The 21,096-nt window shown below is 36.3% G+C and overlaps 1 protein-coding gene across 5 annotated transcripts in view; it reads left to right on the plus strand.

Moving 5' to 3' along the window:
* Galnt13 (polypeptide N-acetylgalactosaminyltransferase 13) overlaps positions 1–21,096 on the plus strand; it is a 617,871-nt gene that overhangs the window by 68,333 nt on the left and 528,442 nt on the right. For 4 of the 5 annotated variants that reach the window (XM_021153165.2, XM_029474531.1, XM_029474530.1 and 1 more), the window contains exon 3: positions 13,811–14,050. In XM_021153165.2, the coding sequence (XP_021008824.1) occupies positions 13,909–14,050 (142 nt within the window). In that variant the 5' untranslated portion in view covers positions 13,811–13,908. Of the gene's footprint in view, positions 1–13,810; positions 14,051–21,096 lie in introns of those variants that run through there. The other variant, XM_029474532.1, reaches the window with a different exon arrangement.

A 21,096-nucleotide genomic window follows, 5' to 3' on the forward strand; every position in this document is an offset into this window, starting at 1 on the left:
TCCTCTATAAGTTTCAGTGTCTCTGGTTTTATGTGGAGTTCCTTAATCCACTTAGATTTGACCTTAGTACAAGGAGATAGGAATGGATTAATTCTCATTCTTCTACATGATAACCGCCAGTTGTGCCAGCACCATTTGTTGAAAATAATACATTGCTTTTCATAAGCATCCATTACATAGACTTAATTGAGTAATCATTGAATAATAATCAATGTAGTAGAATCACGTTATGATGTATTTTGGCTTTTGACAGGTATGGCATCTTCATGGAGTAGATATCCAATGTAGACTCATTGTAGAAAGGTTAATGTAGAACCTACTGACAACACACAACATTCCATTTGTGAATGTTGTCATGCTGTGAATATTTTCTGTAAAAGTACCATTAATTTATTCATTTGAACCCATGTATTTCTTGTGGTTGCATTCTTACCACATTAATAATTATATAGTAAAAATAAAGAGTTCCACATCTTATAAGCATTTCACCTTTATTTCCTTTCCAATCTTGACTCCAGTGCTCTTGATTACCCGCATCTTTACTGGGTATTAACTTTGTATAAGAATATACAAAGTATGTTCTTTTACATGTTTTTATTTTTAGTGCCTTGCATAATGTTAACATCTGTATGGTCACTTGCTTCCTTCTGTAGCATTCAGGTAAATTATATTTTATTTTTTAGGTCACAGATAGATTCTAAAAGTAATACAAATATACTACACTTTTTAATATCTAATTGAAAATTTATCTCAATTTTAATAATAAGAGATTACTAATTGTCTTAGTCAGTGTTCTATTGTTGTGAAGAGTCACCATGACCATGGCAACTCTAAAAAACAAAGCATTTGTTTGGGGCTTGCTTATAGTGTTTGAGGTTTGGTCCATTATCATAACGAAAACAAGCATGACCACATGGGAGCAGACATGGTGTTGGAGAGGTAACAGAGTTCTATATCAGTATCCACAGACAATAAAAAGAGTCTGACACTGGGCCTAGCTAGGGCTTTCAAAATCTCAGTGACTCACTTCTTTCAACATGGACACACATATTCAAAAAAGACCACACCTCAAGTAGTGCCACTCCTTGATGACTAATCATTTTATATATATATATATATATATATATATATATATATATATATCACACAACACACACATATATGTATACATATACACACATACATATATACATATACATATACACACACACACACACACTCCACTCCCGGGCCCCTGTAGGTTTATAACAATATTATAATGAAAAATTCATTTAATTCAACTTCAACAAAAAAATACAAAATGTACAGTTTTAAGAGAAAAGGAGCACCAGTAAGTGTATTGCCTCCAAATCTAGAGCTCAGGGAAATAAAAAACTTTAAAGAAAAACGTAATGCAAAGTGGAATATTAGGAGTGGTGACTTCAGACCAAGGCCCTACTTCTGATATCAGCTTATCTCAATTTCATTTAAAATTTATTTAAAGTTACTATTGCTGTGATGAAATACCATGACCATAGGGACATGGGAAGAAAAGGTTTATCTGAGCTCAAACAAGGCAGACACCTGGAGGCAGGAGGTAATGTTGATGCCATGGAGGAGTGCTGCTTACTGGTTTGTTCAGCATGTTTTCTTGTAGAACCCACCAGTTCAGGGATGATGTCACCCACAATCAGCTGCCCCCACTACTCATCAATCACTAATTAATAAAATGCCTCATAGGCTTGCTACAGTCTAATCTTATGGAGTCATTTTCTTAATTGAGTTTCCCTTTCTCAGATGACTTTAGCTTGTGTCAGTTGACAAAAAACTATCCTGCACAATTGACCCCTTGTCAGCTTGACACAAGAATACATCACCATTAAGCCACAGCCCAGCCTTCACATTCATCCTCAAGATCCCTCATTAAAATCACAAATAAGTTTTAAAGTTTCACCCGTCTTTATAGATTCAAACACATTTAAAGCCCAAATCCTTTAAAATATCCAGTCTCTTTAAAAATCCAAAATCTCTCTCTCTCTCTCTTTCTCTCTCTCTCTCTCTCTCTCTCTCTCTCTCTCTCTCTCTCTCTCTCTCTCTCTCTCTCATTACTACTGTAAAAACAAGGACACAATCTCTTTTAAAAGATCAAACTGAGTTTTGGCCTTGTGTAAAAATCAAAATTAAGTTAAATACTTATTTACTTTAAAAGAGAAGATTCAGGAAACAATCAATAACAGATTAAAACAAAATCAAACTCCCAACAACATCAATAACACAATATCTAGTGTCTTGAATCCAGTAACAATCATCTGTGTACCTCTAAAGGGCTTGGACCACATTTCCAGTCTGACCTCTGCAGCACACAGGGTTTGATTTTGAGGTTAGAGTTGACCCCACCCCAGTGCTTTTGCAGTTGCTATTCTTGGTGCCAATTCCATGGTGGTGGCATCTCCAAATCTCCAAAATACTGGGATATACTGCAATGGTGCTGCACTTTATCCAGTAGCCTTTCCTGGCTTCTCTTCAGGAGCTCCAACCTTACTGCACAGTGCTAAGCTTCAGCTGCTCTCCATGGCCCCTTCACGCCTTCAAAAGCAGCAGCACAGCTAAGCTCACCTCCCCACCCCCCTGGAACCTCCCCTCCCATTGATTCCTGGGCGAAGGTGGTAGGAACTTCACAGGAAGTCAGAGGCTGAACCACCTACCAAGGACATACACAGGCTGGATCTAGGGCTCCCTGCTCATATGTAGCAAATGTGCAACTTGATCTTCATGTGGGTCCTGAACAACTGGAATTGGGGGCTGTCCCAAAAGCTGTTGCCTGTACATGGAATAGGTTCATCTAGTAAATCTGCCTTGAAGGCCTCAGAGAGGGATGAAGTGCATAGACTCACAGCGACTTGAAGTGACAGGGGTGGGGATGTACCCACGAGGATCCCACCTGCTCAGAGAAGAAGGGGAATGGTGATTCTGGAAGGATTGTGCAATGGGGATACTGGGAAGGGGACATTGAGTGGGATGTAAAGTATGTAAGTAAAAATAAAATTAAATTAAAGAAAAGAAAAAAGAAAAGGAAAAAAAATCAGCACAACTTTGTTGACTTACATTTCAGAGTTCAGCTTCTAGCACAAAGTACAACCTTGGCTATCTCTGGAACACAGCTTCTGCTTGCTTTCTCTCAGGAAACACTTTGCTGAAGATTTCATGTAAATGATGTTGGTCTCTTCTTAATCACACTAATTTCTCAGCTCCAGCCAAGCAGCATCAAGTATACCAGCAAAACAAAAGTAATTAACTCTAGTAATTCTTGTTAATCACAGATGACTCAAGTCCCAGCTAGCCAAAGTAACAAACTGTCAGAATAACAAACTGTTTCCACTGACTCTTTAAACTTCCTCTGAGACTTCACAAGCCAGACGTCAGTTGTCTGTATTGCCTACAGCATTCTTATGTCCCAAGCACCTATTGAACAGTCCACTGAGATCTCAATATTCAATGGCTTTTCTAGGAAAAAGTTTCAAAGTCCTCCCTATAACACATGATCAGGTCTCACATAGCAATACCCCACTCTCCTGGTTCCAGCTTCTGTCTTAGTTTTCTATTGCTCTGAAGAGACACCATGACCATGGCATCTCTTATAAAAAAAAACAAAACAAAACAAACAACAACAAAAAATTTAACTAGGTCTTTCTTATAGTTTCTGAGGTTTAGTCCATTATCATAATGGTGGGCACCACAGTTGCACACAGGTAGACATAGTGCTGAGAGGTAGCTGAGAATTCTATATCAGGATCCATAGGCAACTAGAAGAGAGACACCCCTTGACTTGGACATTTGAAACTTCAAAACCTACTTTCAGTGACATACTTTCTCCAACAAGGCCACACCTTCTCCAGTAAGGTCACACTTCATAATCCTTTTCAAGTAGTTCCATTCACTGGTGAATAATCTTTGAAATATAGTAGCCAAGAGAGGCCATTCTTATTCAAACTACCAAACTTTTGGTAGATAATATATCTTTATAGAAATTTTCTGTATGTATGATAATACCCACTGCTACATATGCTATCTGATTCTCCTTCCCTCCCTCCCCCCTCTCTCTTTCTGTGTGTGTGTGTGTGTGTGTGTGTGTGTGTTTGAGAGAGGGTGGGGAAGGGAGAGAGAGAGATTATAAAGGGTCTGAAATCTGATTTTACATACTTGAAAATCCATATGTTAGCTTGTTGTTATTTCATGTATATTGACAGAACAAATTCCTATATTAGAACAAAAGACATAATTTTACTCATGCCACAGCAAATAGCATGCATACCAATGCATTTGTATCTGTTCCACTTGCTGTCATATCTCATGGAGCCTTTGTGAACAGCCCAAATGGATGCCTGCATACTAATAAGATTGTACTGCAGGAAAAAAAAATAGTTTTACTCAAAATGAACCACAAACTATAATGTCAAAAATCATTTTGTGGGTACCCACCATTGCATAGCAAGTGGGAAAACTTTTTTCTATATTCTGGGGGTGGGCATCACATTTAATTCTTCAAGATTTTTCACTGCCAAGACAACTGTCAAAATAGTCTAATAAGGAACACTTGAAGACTTTAGTTTTTGGCATAGCCATTAGAAAGTGTAGATGTTCAGGAGATAGAAAAGGTATTGCTCAGGGATGACTTATGCTGAATTTTCACATGAGTTATATCATCGACTGAACAATTCATTCATCTGAAAGAAGTTAGAATCAAATTCATTCATTATGCTTTTGGGACTTATTTAAGGTTAATGTGAAAGAACTTTCAAGTAGCAGGGTGAAGCCCATCTGAAGCCTCAACTGCATTGTCATTGTCTGAGTCACTATGATTGTATCTCACCAAGAATGATTTCAAACATATAAGATTTAGTTCAAGGGCAATCAAGTATCTAGCACAAATACAGCAAGGTTTAAATTCACCTGCTGATCTTTTGTTGATATTGCAGTAGGTAACAAACACTTTCAATTCTAAATGCAGATTGATCATGGCCATTCTATTCCATGTACAAACCATAGTCCAATGGGTAATCATCTTTCTAACTTATATTTCTCCAGACTTCACTATAGTTCTTGGTATACCATAAGTGAGCTTGGTATATGAACATAAGCATTAGAGCTATAGGTTAGAAAGTAGAATTTCACATTTTTTTTTAGTAATCTATATTTTGTATTAGACTTTGTTGTGTTTTTGTTTTCAAGTTGGTCAGTCTCACTATGTAGTTCTGGCAGCTCTGGAATTCTTTCTGTAGATCAGTCTGTCTTAGATGTCACAGAGTTGTACCTGCCTCTGCCTCTCACATGCTAGTACTAGTGTGTGCCATCATAACCAGGCTTGTTTCAGACTTTCTATACACATCAGCTAAATGTAATAAATGGATATACAACACTGAAAAGCTGAAATTAGCTAATTAATGTATTGAATATATCACAATGAGACTTTAAAATTATTCATATGATGCTGCTGGAATGATCTTCTGCAGTGGTAGTGGAATAGTAAAGAGTGAGTCAAATATGAATGTAGAACCAACAGAATTTTCATGTAGATCTGAGGTGGTATATAAAAGTATTTCTAAAAAAACCCTACATGATATTTTTTAAAAGGTGTGTGTGTGTGTGTGTGTGTGTGTGTGTGTGTGTGTGTGTATTCATGTTGTATGAGTTTATATGATTAGAGGCCAGAGGTAAATTCTAATTTCCTCCTCTATCACTTTCTATCTACCTTATTCCCTGAGACAAAGCCTCTCACTGAATCTGGAGTTGATTGGTTCCGTGACTTTCCAGCATTCTGGAGTGATTCTCTTGTCTCTTTCCTCCTCCAGGGCTAGAGTTACAGGCATATGTGTGGCCAAGTCTTGCTCTTTAAGTGAGTACTTCGCATCAAACTCAGGTCTACATGCTTGTAGACCAAGTGCTCATCCTGATGGAGCTGTCTCCAAGCCCCTTTTTCTAAGATATGTCAGTTGTAGCTTAGGATTATTGAAGACAGTTATTGAGTTGATTATTTTGATTGGACAACTTATTAGAATAAATTAATATTTTCATACCATAGCAGGTGCTAAACTATTTGATTTAAGAGATAACAGGAAGGTAGGGGTATGAATATCATGATGAGATATGCATCTTTCTTGAAGTTTACTGTCATATGATATATTCAAATTATTAGATGAATTTCTTCCTCATTATATGATTGAAGGAAATAATTCAGTTGAGAAACACATATAGTGCAAGTAGAATATTATTTAGTAAAGTGAAACAAAGCAAAAAGTCTCAAAGAGATTAGCTCAACTATCTTGAAGGAGGAGTGGCTGAATAGTAGGCTTGGCATTGTGATGCTTAAGAGACATTTATGAATATTTGTGAGCTTGTCCTATTCCTCAAGTAGCAGATAATCCATAGAGGATTTCATTTGATGATACTGTTGAATAGCCCTCAAAATGTGTGGCGGGGCTGAAAACCATAATAAAAATGATGTATTGAAGCAGGTCTTTTGAGATCACAGCCCTGTGTTGAGTTCAGTTTGGTAACTGTGAATGCAACTAGCTGTTACATAGCCCCATGCTGGTAGCCTGGAGTATCCTATCTAGATCTGTACCCAGATGAAACAAATCCTTGAAAATTTCCCAGGAATTTTAGTGGATGGTGCACATTTTAAACATAGGCACAAGATCCAGAAAAGTAGAAAGTAGGGGTCTGAAATCTGCTTATACCCTTCCCTTCAGATCAGGGTGTCATAATGAATGCAACCAGATGTATATAGTTGAACCTAAATGCACATAAAAGATCAAATCACGGGCATGGTGGCACACGCCTTTAATCTCAGCACTTGGGAGGCAGAGGCCTCCCACTTGGGAGGATTTCTGAGTTCGAGGCCAGCCTGGTCTACAAAGTGAGTTCCAGGACAGCCAGGGCTATACAGAGAAACCCTGTCTCCAAAAAAACAAAAAAACAACAACAAAAAAATCAAATTAATTTGTTTTAAGATAATTGTTAATGTTGGGATAGTTACATGATAACAAGGACTCATTATAGCAAATAAACTGAATCAGACAAGACAAGCTCATCAATAAAATATTTGAATATGTAAGAAGAAAGGACTTCCATTCTGAAATGACATTTAATCCATTGAAACAATTGTACTTGCAGATATGGGTGGTGATAGAAGTAAGAATGTAGATGCATTTAATCTGTCAGTATGAAAAAAAATCTGTTTGTGTTTTATCTGGTCTGCTAATTTAGAATCACAGTGGTAAATTGTGAGGAACAAACTAGAAATATCAGTAGAAAGAGGAGAAGAGCGGTGGGAAATTGCCTAAGGGATAGATTGATTTGTACAGGAACTGTTGAAGTATTGTGAAACAAGGAAAGTTCACTGTGGTATGGGCTTATGGATTTCAAATGTGAATGAATGGAAAAGGAAATTTGACACAAACTAGAATCATCTGGGAGTTAGGAGCCTCAGTTGAAGAACTGCCTTTAGGTAAATTTGTGGAGCATTTCCTTGATTGATGCTTGATGTGCCAGAACCCAGGCCACTGTGATCAGTACCAGTCCTGAGATGTCCTGGATTATAAAAGAAAACAATATGAACAATCCAGAGGCTGAATGCTTCTAAGCAGTGTTTTTCCTATGGTCTTTGATTTAGTCCCTTCCTCATTCCTACCCTGAGTTCTTGCCTTGGCTTCCCTCAGTTAAGGATTGTAATTTGTAAGCCAGATAACCCCTTTTTCTCCATGTTGTTTTTCGTCAGTGTTGGTCGCAGCACTGGACAGCACCCACATTTGCCTGCTTATTTGTCAAACTAGGGTTAGGGACATTTAGTATATTACTTTGGTGGGGCTTTCATGATTGAGTTCCTTAAATAGTAGAATTTATTCTCCTAAAGTTTATTTTATTATGAGATTTCTTTTACAGTTTTAGCATTATCTTCATTTAGTGTGTGAGGTGGGCAGGGTGGGCTCATTTGCCATGACACTGGTATGCTCAGGAAGAGCTTGTAGGAGTGGGTTCTCTCTTTTCGCCATATATGTGGATTTGAAGATGAATGTTATGTCATCAGGGATGGTGGCAAGCCTGCTGATCTGTTTCACTGCCCCTCCACCCCCCTTAGAGATTTCTATGTTTCTGCTACATGGCTGTCTTCAGTCTGTGTTTTCTTGTGGCCTTTACATGTCTGTTTATTTCTCTTCATACAAGGACTGTAAGTATTGGATTAAGATTAACCCATAACACTTCGTTTAACCTTGATTTTCTTTCTTTCTTTATTTTCTTATTTAATTTGAAAAAGATTATGTATTTTTGAAATTGTGTGTGTGTGTGCGTGTGTGTGCGCGTGCGTGTGAGCTTGTGGTATTAATGGGTGGAATTTAGGTAATCAACCATGGAGCACAACGACTTAGCATGGTAGAGTTCTCTTGTTGAACCACAATTACCTTCTCAAAGTTGCAGTCTTCATATATAGTCACATTCTAATACACTGTGAGTTAAGACATCAACATATGCCTTTTTAGCTGTGGGAGGAGTGAGATTTCTCTAATGACTAGTGTTGGACTTTAAAATTTAAATATTTTAGAGTAAATAAGAACATAGATGGGAAATATGAGATCATGTTCTCATACAGATTGTTTTTTAATATGACAGGATGCAATGGGAAAATCAGTTTTTAAATATATTGTAGACAGATGCTTAGGGGAAAAAAGTAAGGTACCTAGGAAGAGGACATGTGTTGTATGAGTGTGTATTGTTAGGGAATAAGAGCAAGGGATCTACCAATGCATCACTAGCTTGAGCAATACTGTGTGCGCATTCCCAAGGCAAAGTAAGAGTAAGCCTATTAAAAAATCCAGGAGGCCCAAGTGATTGGCATGGAGAACAAAAGTTCAGAATGAGATCAGAAAGGTTGTAAATAGATGGGAGTTCTTTTATCTGATATAATTGCTTTGTTAAACCAAATCATAATGAGATCAGAGAATCATGATACTTAGACATGAGATCTGTTTTTACCTTACAAAGAAAGTTTAATTTTCATTGAAGTAAAATGCACAGATCTCAAGTGCACACATTTTAATGAGTTTTCAGTATCACAAAACCTGTGTAATTCATACCTCTACAGGGGATACATTTATTAAATGCAATATTTCTGCCATATAATGTATTTATTTTCCAAGTCCCTAAACAGTCCCATATTGGACATGTACTGTGTCTGTAAGGATGCATCAGTGTCCTCATACTTTTTTCTTTATTTTAAGGTAGTTCTGAAAATATTATTACTGTTATAAGTAATTCCACCAGCTAATATATGTTTAGTTCCTCCCATATATATACTGTTGTGCTCATTTTGTGAACCCCAAAAGACCACTAAATAGCCAGTTCTGATGTAATTGCACAATGGTCTTTATTCAAACTCGAGCTTGGGCCACACTCTCATCCTTATTGACACAGCAGGATGGGAGAGTTAAGCCCTGATTCTAGTTTCAAGCAAGCATTTACAGAGACAAGCAAAAATGCAAGGGAATTTTCAGGTTGGCACATATCTAATTGGGTGGCTATTAAGGAATTTGTTGCTCTTTAAAATGATTGGCTGGTGCTGGGAGCCAAACCATAAACTTTCATATGTAAATATCTTTAGGTACAACTGTAACTTTGCTTTCTTCCTGATTGTTGGTTGTTAGGGAGTGACCTGGATACCCATTTGACCTGGAGATCTGTGCTAGGTACAGGCCTTGTGTTTAACTTGAGGAGTTCAACCTTAGGACCGGTTCTCTAAGGTGGACTTAGTCTTGTCTTTCAATACAAAGTTTATGCAAGGATGTTTCTTACTGGTTTAATGTAATGTTATGACCTATTTTCCCTTTGTGCAGATACAAGTGAGGAAGCATTTCTTTCTATCCCATAGTCTTTACAGAAAAAGCACATATTTAATTTTACCTTTGTTTTCCTCCTTCAGTCTTAGTATATACCTTTTGGCTGTGAGTGGATTTTCCAGATATGTACTAACGTTCTATCTTCAGCCACTAAAAGGACAGCTTTTTCCCCCAATCATATCTGGAGCTAAATAACTATAAATTTTGATTTCTAGTCACTGATTTATAAGTGCATCTATACAGGAAATGTACATAACTGTATAGTCCTTCTCAGTGAGTTTGTAATTATCTGAAATGTTAACATTTTTCCATGTAAATGAAACTTTTGGAAGCTCTAGCAGCAATTTCAACCTAGCTTAATACTCTGCCAGCATTAAGTTAGCCTCATGAATTAGATTGAAAAAAATTCTCTCATTATGCAATTTTCTACTAAAGAGGATATATGCTTACAGATAAAAATGTCTAATAGCAGCTATGCTATATTCCACAGGGAAATAATCACCTTCTAATTGAAAAGCCAAACAAAAAAAGCAATGCCCTCATAAGACTTTTGTACTAGTCTTAATATGATTGTTTTCAACTATCTTAAAATTTACCTAGGTTTTAATTTTTATATTTGAAATCATCTTTTTTTTTAAAAAAAATAGGAAAATACTGCATATTTTAGACAAAATCCCATAATATCTCATGTAATATTACTTATGTGGCAAGCAAGAAGGAAACTTGACTTGCTAATGGGTGCTTGATAAGCTTTTGTTTCTTAAAACTTTCCTCCCTAGAGCAATACTAGGAAAAAGCAAAATGTTGCTAGTCATGGTGTTTGTTGTAGGCTTGTGGGCTCAGCACTCAGGAGGCTTGAGCAAGAGGATTATAGGATGAAGACCCACAGAGGATATGTAGGGAGATTCTCTGTCTACCCTTTACTTACTTAAAGAAATGTAAGAAATAAACAAACAGGGCAATAATTGTACAAAAAGAACTTTGAAATAATTAGAAACGCAGGCAGATAAACCTCTCTGGGCTGATTGTTCATGCTCTATGTTTGATCAGTCATCCAGATATATTGCACAAGTTTGCTTTCATCATTCCCTGACAAGCAAAAACAATAGGTGCAAATAAGTAGAAGTGTAGCAGAATAAACGTATACTACAGATGGTGAGTCTCTTAAATAACCGAGGCTACCAACTGTGCTTGTGTTGTTAGTAGTCATGTGCACTGTGCTATTTTCCTGCTTGATGAGGTTTACTTTCATAAGGAGCATTAGAATGCACATATAAGAGAGTTATTCCACCTGTACCAGAGAATGAGATACTGCTTTTCTGGTAGAGATACACTTAAGTCACATAGAATTAAAAATTTGACATATATATATATATATATATATATATATATATATATATATATATAGTGTGTCTTGTAGGCAGACAAGAACATACAACTAAGTACTGTCACTAAAATAGTTGAGTTGGACTCTTCTCACTGCTATAATCTTGCTGTGCAAATCTAATAGGCTGTGAAAGTGGGATAATTTAAATAATTCTTGAAGTCGTAATAGGATGTGATTCTGACTCTCTATCATAACTGAAGTTAAAATTAAATTCTTCATAACCTCAATTGCTAGACTCTTATTAGGAAATGACTTATCTTAGGTATTTTAATATTTAATATTGTTATTTCAGAGTTTCTTGCAATAATAATCATACTTTTCTTTAAAAGTCTCTGTCTTGCTTGAGCCTCATAATACTTTGTGAAGTGGATAGGGCAGGAAAGATGTTATCAACAAAAATGCAGTGTACAGAGAGGCAGAATACCTATGGTCATGTTTTCATTTGATGACAGAGCCAAGGGCAGTGCTATCCCCACCTTTAGTATCATTTATTGTGAGGTATTTCTGCTAGGGAAGTTGAAAAGATTCAGTAGGTATTGTTATATACACTTCTCCATAGGTTTCATTTTTTTTCTACAATAAATTGAAGGGATGAATTCTATCTTAGAGTCAAAGAAAGAGAAAATTTTATAGACTGAGTTGTCTCATTTTTCGGGTTTAAAAATACACACAGCAATAGGAATACAAGCAGGAAAAGCTGTGCTCTGGTTACTAGGACTGCAGGCAGAGTTCTAACATTTAGCTTTCACTTTTATGGAAAAGTAAAATAAGGAAAGGAAATGTACTAGATTATTAATATTCTAACACTGTCTTTTTTCAAGAAAAACAAACTCCAAATGTTATGTAATTTTTGGATTTCCACACATGATCCATCCCTATCCTTTGGTAAATATTTATCCATATTTCTGAGTGGATATAAATTTTATGTTGTTGTTGAAATTAGAATCTTTGCTCCATTTATATGAATTTTGATTTTGAATGTGTTATTAGTTTTCATTGGTTGTCACAGGCAATATTTTTATTATCTTAATCTACTAAATTAGTTATGTAAATTTAAAGAGGACTTTACCTAGCAAATTGTACTTTGTTATATTACTTTGAAACATAGTCATGAAGTATTTCAGTTATCTTTGTCTTTAATATTATTCAGCTAAAGTGTCTGCGTCAAACAACCTTATTCTTCTTACATCTAACAATCTGTACTTTACATGGTATTTATCCTTTTATTTTGTGGTACGAGGAATTGAACTTATGTCTTTGCCTATGCTACCGAAGAACTCTCTACTTGATGCTATCTTTTTTCCTTTTATTGAAAATAGATTTTTTTCACATAGTATATGCTGATTGCAATTTCCCCTCCATCTATTCTTCTCAGTTCCTCCCCACTCTTATTCAGATCAGTACTTGATATTTAAGAGTGAGTGCTATGAGATTATGTTCGATTTCATATGTTCTTTATACAGAAAATAGTTACACAGTCATTTCTCAATGTGATACACACACACACACAAATATGTTAAGGCATTCGTTTTTATTTCTTTGGATGACTCTTAAGAATTTTGTGGCTTTTTGTTTTGTCCTTTACAATGTATACTTGTTTATTTTTCATCAATATATTGTTTCTCACTGATAAATAGGTCAAATACACACTATGCTGAGACATATATCTTCTTTGTATTTTTCTATGTAGATAATTTTAAGAGTAACAAGCATTGATTTATTTCATAAATTGCTGATAAGTTGATCATCTTAGAGTCTTTTTTTGTGTGTTTGAGTGGTTTTTAAGTTTTTACTTTGAATTAGGGGCTTCTCTGTGTTTCTCTACCTGTTTTGTAAGTCACTCTGTAGAACAGACCAGCCTTGAAATCACAGATCTGTTTGCCTCTGCCTCCCAGTGCTGGGATAAAAGGCATGTGACACCATTGCTCAGCTAATTGATAATTGTTCAGTAAGATCCTTGGTAAGCTTGATTGCACTTAATCCTAGCAATTCCTTAGATGTGCCACTGTTGTGCTTATTTCACAGATTAGAAAATGGAGGCAAATGAGGTCTCCAAGGAATACCAAGTGAACATACTGAGAGTTGCCCATTATCTAAATGTCAGCTGTTAGCCTCTGTAGAACATTGCTATTTCAGAATGATTTATCTTGCAAAACAATATTGGCTTGCCAAAAGAACCATAACAGAGTAAGTGTGCCTTATTGACATCATGGTTCTATAGAGGGCAGTATGATAATTTATAAGGTAAAATAAAAGCCATTGGAAGAAATCAAATAGTTATCAAAGGCTCACTCTGCAGTAGTGAGTACTCAGGGACCATATGCTAGAATCCTACCTGCCTGGCTGGTTCAAGTCTGAGGGTCTTCAGTTTTACAGTTGAGGACCTGAATGCTAATATACCTGGGAGCATGAATAAATGAACTAAGTCATTTATCATTTTGTATTCTATCTACTTTGTACAAAGCATCCCTCTATCATAATGAGCATTCTATTTATTTATTTATTTATTTATTTATTTATTTATTTATTTATTTATTTATCTGTTCCAATATAGTGGGATGCATCTTGCTTTTGTCCTGGAGATCACCTCTGTGGCTTGGATATATCTCAGGAACACCAGTCTTCAGTCTCCGTATTGATTAGTAATCAAGCATGAGGAGATTTGTCTACTGCAAGGTGGTTCTGGCCACTTCTCTGATGTGGGTGCTTGTTGATGTCTTCTTACTCCTGTACTTCAGCGAATGTAACAAGTGTGATGACAAGAAGGAGAGATCCCTGCTGCCTGCGCTGAGGGGTGAGTGCTCATTGGGAAAGAGCTGCTGATGGACAACAGAGCAGGAGACCTCAAACTAGATGAGTCCTGCCTGATTGTGTTAGAAGAGTATTTTAGCAAACTGTTCACACATATTTAACCATATGGAAGCTGCTATACTTGTGCAACCTTAAGTGTCTATGTGGAAGAAATGATAGTAGCTATCCAAACCCTAAGATAACTTCCAATTTTCACCATTCCAGTGTTATCTGATGGGATATAAAGAATTATTTTGGAATGTTCCTATTAGACAGTATGTGAAGTCTGAGATTTCAGAAACCAACCACCTTTAAAGATCAATCTCATAGCTCAGAGAGGAAATGATACAAGAGTGAGATGAGCGAGTACTGAGACAATTCGAGATAAATTCATCTTGGAGGCCATCAGAGTCTTAGTTAAAGTCTCCAGGCTAAAGGCAAAAATAATTCTAGGAGTAGCAAAGATTATGTCTTTAAGGATCAGTTTCAAGTACTAGATAGCAGCAAATTCTAAATAAATATGATAATGTATATTAAATTGTGATTTATGAAGGAAAACACGAGTTTCAATGTCTGCAAATAGTTTATATTCTGTTCTGTGACATCAAGATCCAAAATATGTATGTTTCTAAAATACAATAAATGTGACTTCTAACCTTTAAAACATGCTTAAGGGGATTCAGTTCATTGAACTAAGATGTAATCTGTGCTTAATAATAATATATATTACATATGCATACAAAATAAACATTTTCCTTTCAGTTTAAGATGAAATGTTTGAATCTGTAAATTATTGAGTTATGATTTTCATTTATTAATTTTTTAATTTAGCAGCTTAAAGATTATTCTTTAGTCAAAAATACTCTGATAAACAAAATTAAGTTGACAGTATTTTGCTGGAGGAAGCTTAGGAAAGCATACAGCATTTTTGAAAATTACTTCTAGTTTAGAGTGTTTTATACAGCTTTCAAAAATGATCTTGCTCAGCTGGAAATATTGTGAGTATCTTCCTCTTTTCAAAATTTGTTTGCCTCTCCCCTGGTAGCTTTGACTTAACATAGATAATCGAAAGTACTGTGTAACTGACCATTGTATTTCCATTTAGATAGTTTATATGTATTTTAAACCTTTATTGCACAATTATTTGGCAAGGAAGACCTTATGATCCCTACTTCTGATGAATGAACATGGTTTCAATTATCTCTTCTTTAAGGAAATACCTAAAATTAGCCTTCTCTGTGTCTTTGCTGGAGTCCCCAAGCTACGGCTTGATAGAAAGTGGAGTGTGTTTGATGCATTGTATTGGTGTGGAATGTTCACTTTATCATTTTTTCACTGGAGACATCTAGATTGGTCACAAAAAATGCTATAATCTGAATCAGCAAAACCAGAGTGGTCTTTCCTACAGTCATGAAAAATACGCAGCTCTGCTGATTTATAACTTTAGTGGAGAGTTTTAAATATCCAAATATGAAATATGATGCTGCAAGGCATAATACTTCTTTTTTGCCGCTTATTTTGGAAAAGTAGCCTTATTTATAAAATACTCTCCTGGTCCATTAGGGCTGCTATAACATGATAATCAGGCTGGGTGCCATTTACATAGCAGGACTTTATATTTTATGTGTTGAGAAACTGGAAAGTCCAAGATCAAGGTGCTTGTTAAATCTCAAAGGAAGCCAGGACAAACAGTTAACTGAGGAGCCAGGACTTTGGCTGCCAGTCTTTCTCAGCATTGCTTATATCTATTACAGTCCTGGTTCTTTTGTAACCATTTGTCCGAGGTTCCTTTGAGACATAAAAGTACTGAAATATGTGGTGTTTTGGAAGACCTATTTCTTATAAAAGGGAGTTTTCTTACTAAACTCACATTACTGGTGGTTGGAACATATCTAAGGACATTTTTCTTAGAGTTACCTTTGCTGACATGTCTTTGAAATTTTAACATTTTGTAAATATGTTAAGTAAAATTATTAATATTAAGCAAATTTCTAGGATATACATTTCAAACTAAGCACTGGTATTGAGGTGCTGTTACTTAAAAACTCTGGGAAAATGGGAAGAATGTGGGAGTTTTAATTAGGAAGAGGGTAATGATAAATGCAGAGTTAGGAGCAGTGGGTAAAATAATGGTAAAGATTTCTGGAAATGTCATAAATATTCATGCTATCAATGATCTATATTGGAAAAAAAGCACTGTTAGGAATCCCACAAGAACACTGAGCTACACAACCTTAACATATATGCAGAGGAGCTCTGACTCTCTTGCCTGCTTTTGTGATTCTTTTTCTCCTACTGAATTGCCTCATCCAGTCTTTACATGAGGATATCAAGTTTGCCTGGTCTTACTTGTTATGCCTTATTTTCTTGATGTCCCTGGAAGGTCTGCTCTTTTCTGTGGGGATATGAAGGGGGCGTGGATCCATGGGAAAGAGGAGACTGTGAGGAGGGGAAGGAGGAGAAACTGTAGTCAGGATGTAATGTTTGAGAGCAGAATAAATAAAAAGGAATGGAAGAGACTATAATGTACATAAACCTTTTTAAGCTATGCATAGACAGTTTAAATTAAACTAAAGAACTGACCTGAAACCTTCCTATTTGAGGACTTGCTTTCTTGGTACCAGAAGGTGTCATGCAAGCCTGCAAAGGAAGAAAGCAACCAACATTTCTATCCAACTATGATACCTGCAAATAACAACAACAACAACAACAAAAAAAAGATAAAGACTTGCAACAAGGCTCTGAATCAGTATTCAGGATCCAGGGGAATACAAAGTAGAGGAGAAAGTCCATCATTTTTATAGCTGATGGTGGCTAGCAGGTGATGTTAGCCATAACTGAAACAATAAAAACTGGAGGAAGAGCAGAGATGTAAGTGTAAAAGAAAAAAGAATCCCACATTCTAACCTACTCATCTAGCTATATTACAAAATATAAAGGAGTGGCTGCTGAATAGACTATTTTCAGAATTAAGGGTTTTGAAGTATGGAAGATATCCTGCTTCAAGAATGCTGGGAGTGAGGGGATTACAAAAGGAATAAAGTGCTTTTCAAAAGTAAAGATCCATGAAATCAGTAAATTAACTGATAAAATCTCAATCAGACATAAAAAGAATTACTAGATTGTACAATGAAAGCCAGGATAAAGGCAGATTTTAAAGGACTTTTAGTAACTGGGAAAGAATTTTAACTTGAACTTAGGAACAGCAGTATAACTGAAACTTATTAGAAAGGGCAGTTTGTATTAATCATCCACAGACTTAGAAGAATAGAATCAAATGAACCATGCAATGGTAGTAGGCAGTTTTACCTTGAGTTACAGAATTAGATATTTAAGTTTTATTTATTTATCAAAACCACTCAAATTAGATGGTAACTGACAATATTATCTCATTTAAAGTGTTCATGTTGCAAACTCATAAGACAAGTATAACTTCACTTCTTACAATTTTAATTTTTTAAAATCTAATTTAATTTTTTTTAATGTATTCACTTTACATCGCACTCCCTTCCCTTCCCAGTCACCCCTTCCCTGAATCCTTCCCCCATTCCTCATCCCCTTCTCCTCTGAGTGGATGGGGCTCCCCTGATATCCCCCTACCCTGGCATTCAAGTCTCTGCTAGGCTAGTTGTTTCCTTTCCCACTGAGGCCAGACAAGGTAGCCCAGTTAAAAGAACATATCCCAGGAACAGGCAGCTGCTTTTGGATTAGCCCCTGCTCCACTGGGAATTTGTCTGGCTACAGGAGGTGGCCTCTTTAGATTCCATATCTGCAGTGTAGTGAGTCACAGCTAAGGTCATTTCCATTGATTCTCGGGCACCTCCCTTATCCCAGGTGTCCATCTCCCCTGTTTCCTCACCCCTGCCAGCTGCAGATTTCATAGCCATCTAGCCATCTCTCTTGTCCTTCCCCACACCTGACCCTAAATCCCCCATTCAACTTCTAATCTCCCCTTCCCCCCAGCTCCCTCCCTCCATCTGCCTTTTATGAATATTTTATTCTGCCTTCTAAATGAGATCCACGCTTCCTTGCTTGAGCCTTCCTTCTTACTTAGTTTGTGGAGCAAGGGAAACACTTCTTCATTTTTGGTGGGAATGCAAATGTACATCTACTTTGGAAATCCATTTGGCAGTTTCTCAGAAAACTGGGAAAAGTTCTATCTCAAGACTCAGCTATACCACTTCTGGGCATATATCCAAAAGATGCTCTAACATACCACAAAGACATTTGCTCAACTATGTTCATAGCAGCATTATTTATAATATCCAGAAACTGGAAATTACATTGATGTCTCTCAACTAGAGAATGGATAAAGAAAATGTGGTATATCTATACAATGGAGTTCTATTCAGCTATTACAAACAAAGACATCATGAATTTTGCATGGAATGGATGGAACTTGAGAATATTATCCTGAGTGAGGTAACCCAGTTCCAAAAAGCCAACCATAGTATGTACTCACTTATAAGTGGATACTATCCATAAAATATAGGTACCATGTTACATTCCACAGACTCAAAGACGCTAAACAAGCAAGAAGGCACAAGCAAGAAAGCTTGACTCTCATTTAGAAGGGAAGATGGAATTTAATTTTGATATCTTAAAAAATAGGTTCTCAAGTCCAAATTTACCACAATGTATACATCAGATATGCACATTTTTATTTATCAGCTTATCTCAGTAAATCACTAAAATGTAATTAATCATTTTTCTTTTTATATTTAATTAAATATATTTACATTATTATCCTACTCTTACCTCTTCCTTATCCACCTCCCTACTTCTTCCAAAATTCAAGTCCCCCTCTTTAACCATTGCTGTTATATATACAAATAAATGAGTAGACTCACCAATATAGTCTTCTGAATCTGTTCAGTGTTGTTTACAACAAGTTTATAACTAGGACTGATCATTTTTAACTGGATAACCAATAAGGTGTTCATCCCTAGAGAAGACTAATTCTTCCTTTCTCAATAGATGCTAATTGCTTATAGCTTTTTACCTAGGGGTGAGGGTGAATGTAATTTCTCCTCTCTACATTCAGATGCTAATTCTTGGAATGTTTGCTTCTTCTTTAGGCAATACTAAGGCATATTCTTGAGATTTCATGAGTGTAGCTTTCCTGTTATAGCTAAAAGGCATAATTCACCCTGGACTTCCTGATCTTCTGGCTCTTAAAATCCTTACAGATCCCCTTCTAGGACTATTTTTGAGCTTTAGGACAGAAGTTATATTGTAATTGTATCAGTTGTGGATGGGATCCTATGGTCGGTTCTTCTCCATACTTTGACTAGTTGTAGCTATTTTTGATGGTCTCTTTCTACTGCAAAAAGAAGTGTCTGTAGTGACAGAGAAGAGCTATATTTATTCATGAGTATGAGGATAAGTATTGAAAATACAGTTAGAAAATTATACTGGTTTAGGAATGGTAGATTGTCTTATAAGATCCTTGACCTCACTTGCTAAACATAGCTGTCTAGATGTACAGTACATTTTATTTAATGTTATATAAGACCATATTTTATATCCACCAAACATTATTTGAAGAATGGTTTATGTTAGAGCTAATGATAAAATTATAATGAAGAAGAAACTGTATGCAGATTTGGCTCAGTGGCCAGATGTGGTCTTGGATTCATTCCCTAATACTGCAAAACCAACAAACCAAACCATCCATCCAGGCAAATATTAGCAGTGGCATGCCCAGAAGACATATTCTTGTTTTCAGTTTTTTAGCAAGGAGAAAAGTAATTAGAATTATGCAAATGAAATGTCAGGATACCCATCCTATGCTATCAAGGGGGAGGTAGAGTGTGTAATTATTAAATAAAGATAGCACAGTCAGTAAGGCATAGTTGTCATTTAAGGGAAAACTATAACTTTCATTTTGGAAAGACTAAAATGCAGTGTTAACTGAATAGAGGAGATGGGGTGACACTACTTAAAAACTGACCGAAATGATGACAATGGCCAATAGGGTGTATCCAACGGCAGTAAGTGTCACAAATGAGGTGTGTTATATCAGAAACAAGTAAATAATTTAATTTTCTGTTCATTTTGTCAGTTCTTACCATTAGAACAGAAGATAGTGCCTATGTTAAAATGTTCTCTTAGCATTAATATTTTAATGATGAATTAATATATAGTATGGTCTGATATAACCTATGTTCTCATGATCATAGAATTTGTGTGATCATTTCTTTATAATTTAAAGAAATGAATGAATTATTGCATAGAATGTAGGCCTTGAATTTGTTGTTACTCAGTCTTGCTTTATTATTTTTGATTATTTTTATTAGATATTTTCTTTATTTGCATTTCCTATGTTATACCTTTTCCTCATTTCCCCTCTGAAAACCCCCCTATCCCATCCTCTACCCCCCTGCTCACTAACTCACCCACTCCCGCTTCCCTGTCCTGGCATTCCCCTGCACTGGGGTATTGAGCCGTTACAAGATCAGGGGCTTCTCCTCTCATTGATGTCCTACAAGGCCATTCTCTGCTACATATGTGGCTGGAGCCTTGAGTCCCTCCACACGCACTCTTTGGTTGATGGTTTAGTCTGGGGATCCTCTGGGGGTACTGGTTGGTTCATATTGTTTTTCCTCCTGAGGGGTTGCAAACCCCTTCAGCTCCTTGGGTCCTTTTTCTAACTCCTCTTCCATTGGGAACCACACGCTCACTCAGTCCAGTGGTTGGCTGAGAGTATTTGTCAGGCACTGGCAGAGCCTCTCAGGAGGCAGCTATATCTGGCTTCTGTTAGTAAGCAGCGTTGGCATCAACGATAGTGTCTGGGTTTGGTAACTGTATATGGGATGGATCCCCAGGTGGGGCAGTCTCTAGATGGCCTTTCCTTCACTCTCTATTCCACATTTTGTCTCTGTATCTACTCCCATAGGTATTTTGTTCTTAAAGCTGTCGTTTATTGCTCTTTATAATTTGATTTGTCATTCAAATGTACAGCCCAGAATCTCTTTTCTCCCTCTTATAATCTGTATTCTGTTTCAGCATTAAGATTGCTTTTATGCTACAGAGGCATAGAAATTACCA

Source organism: Mus caroli, chromosome 2 (assembly GCF_900094665.2).
Source record: "Mus caroli chromosome 2, CAROLI_EIJ_v1.1, whole genome shotgun sequence".
NCBI lineage: Eukaryota > Metazoa > Chordata > Mammalia > Rodentia > Muridae > Mus > Mus caroli.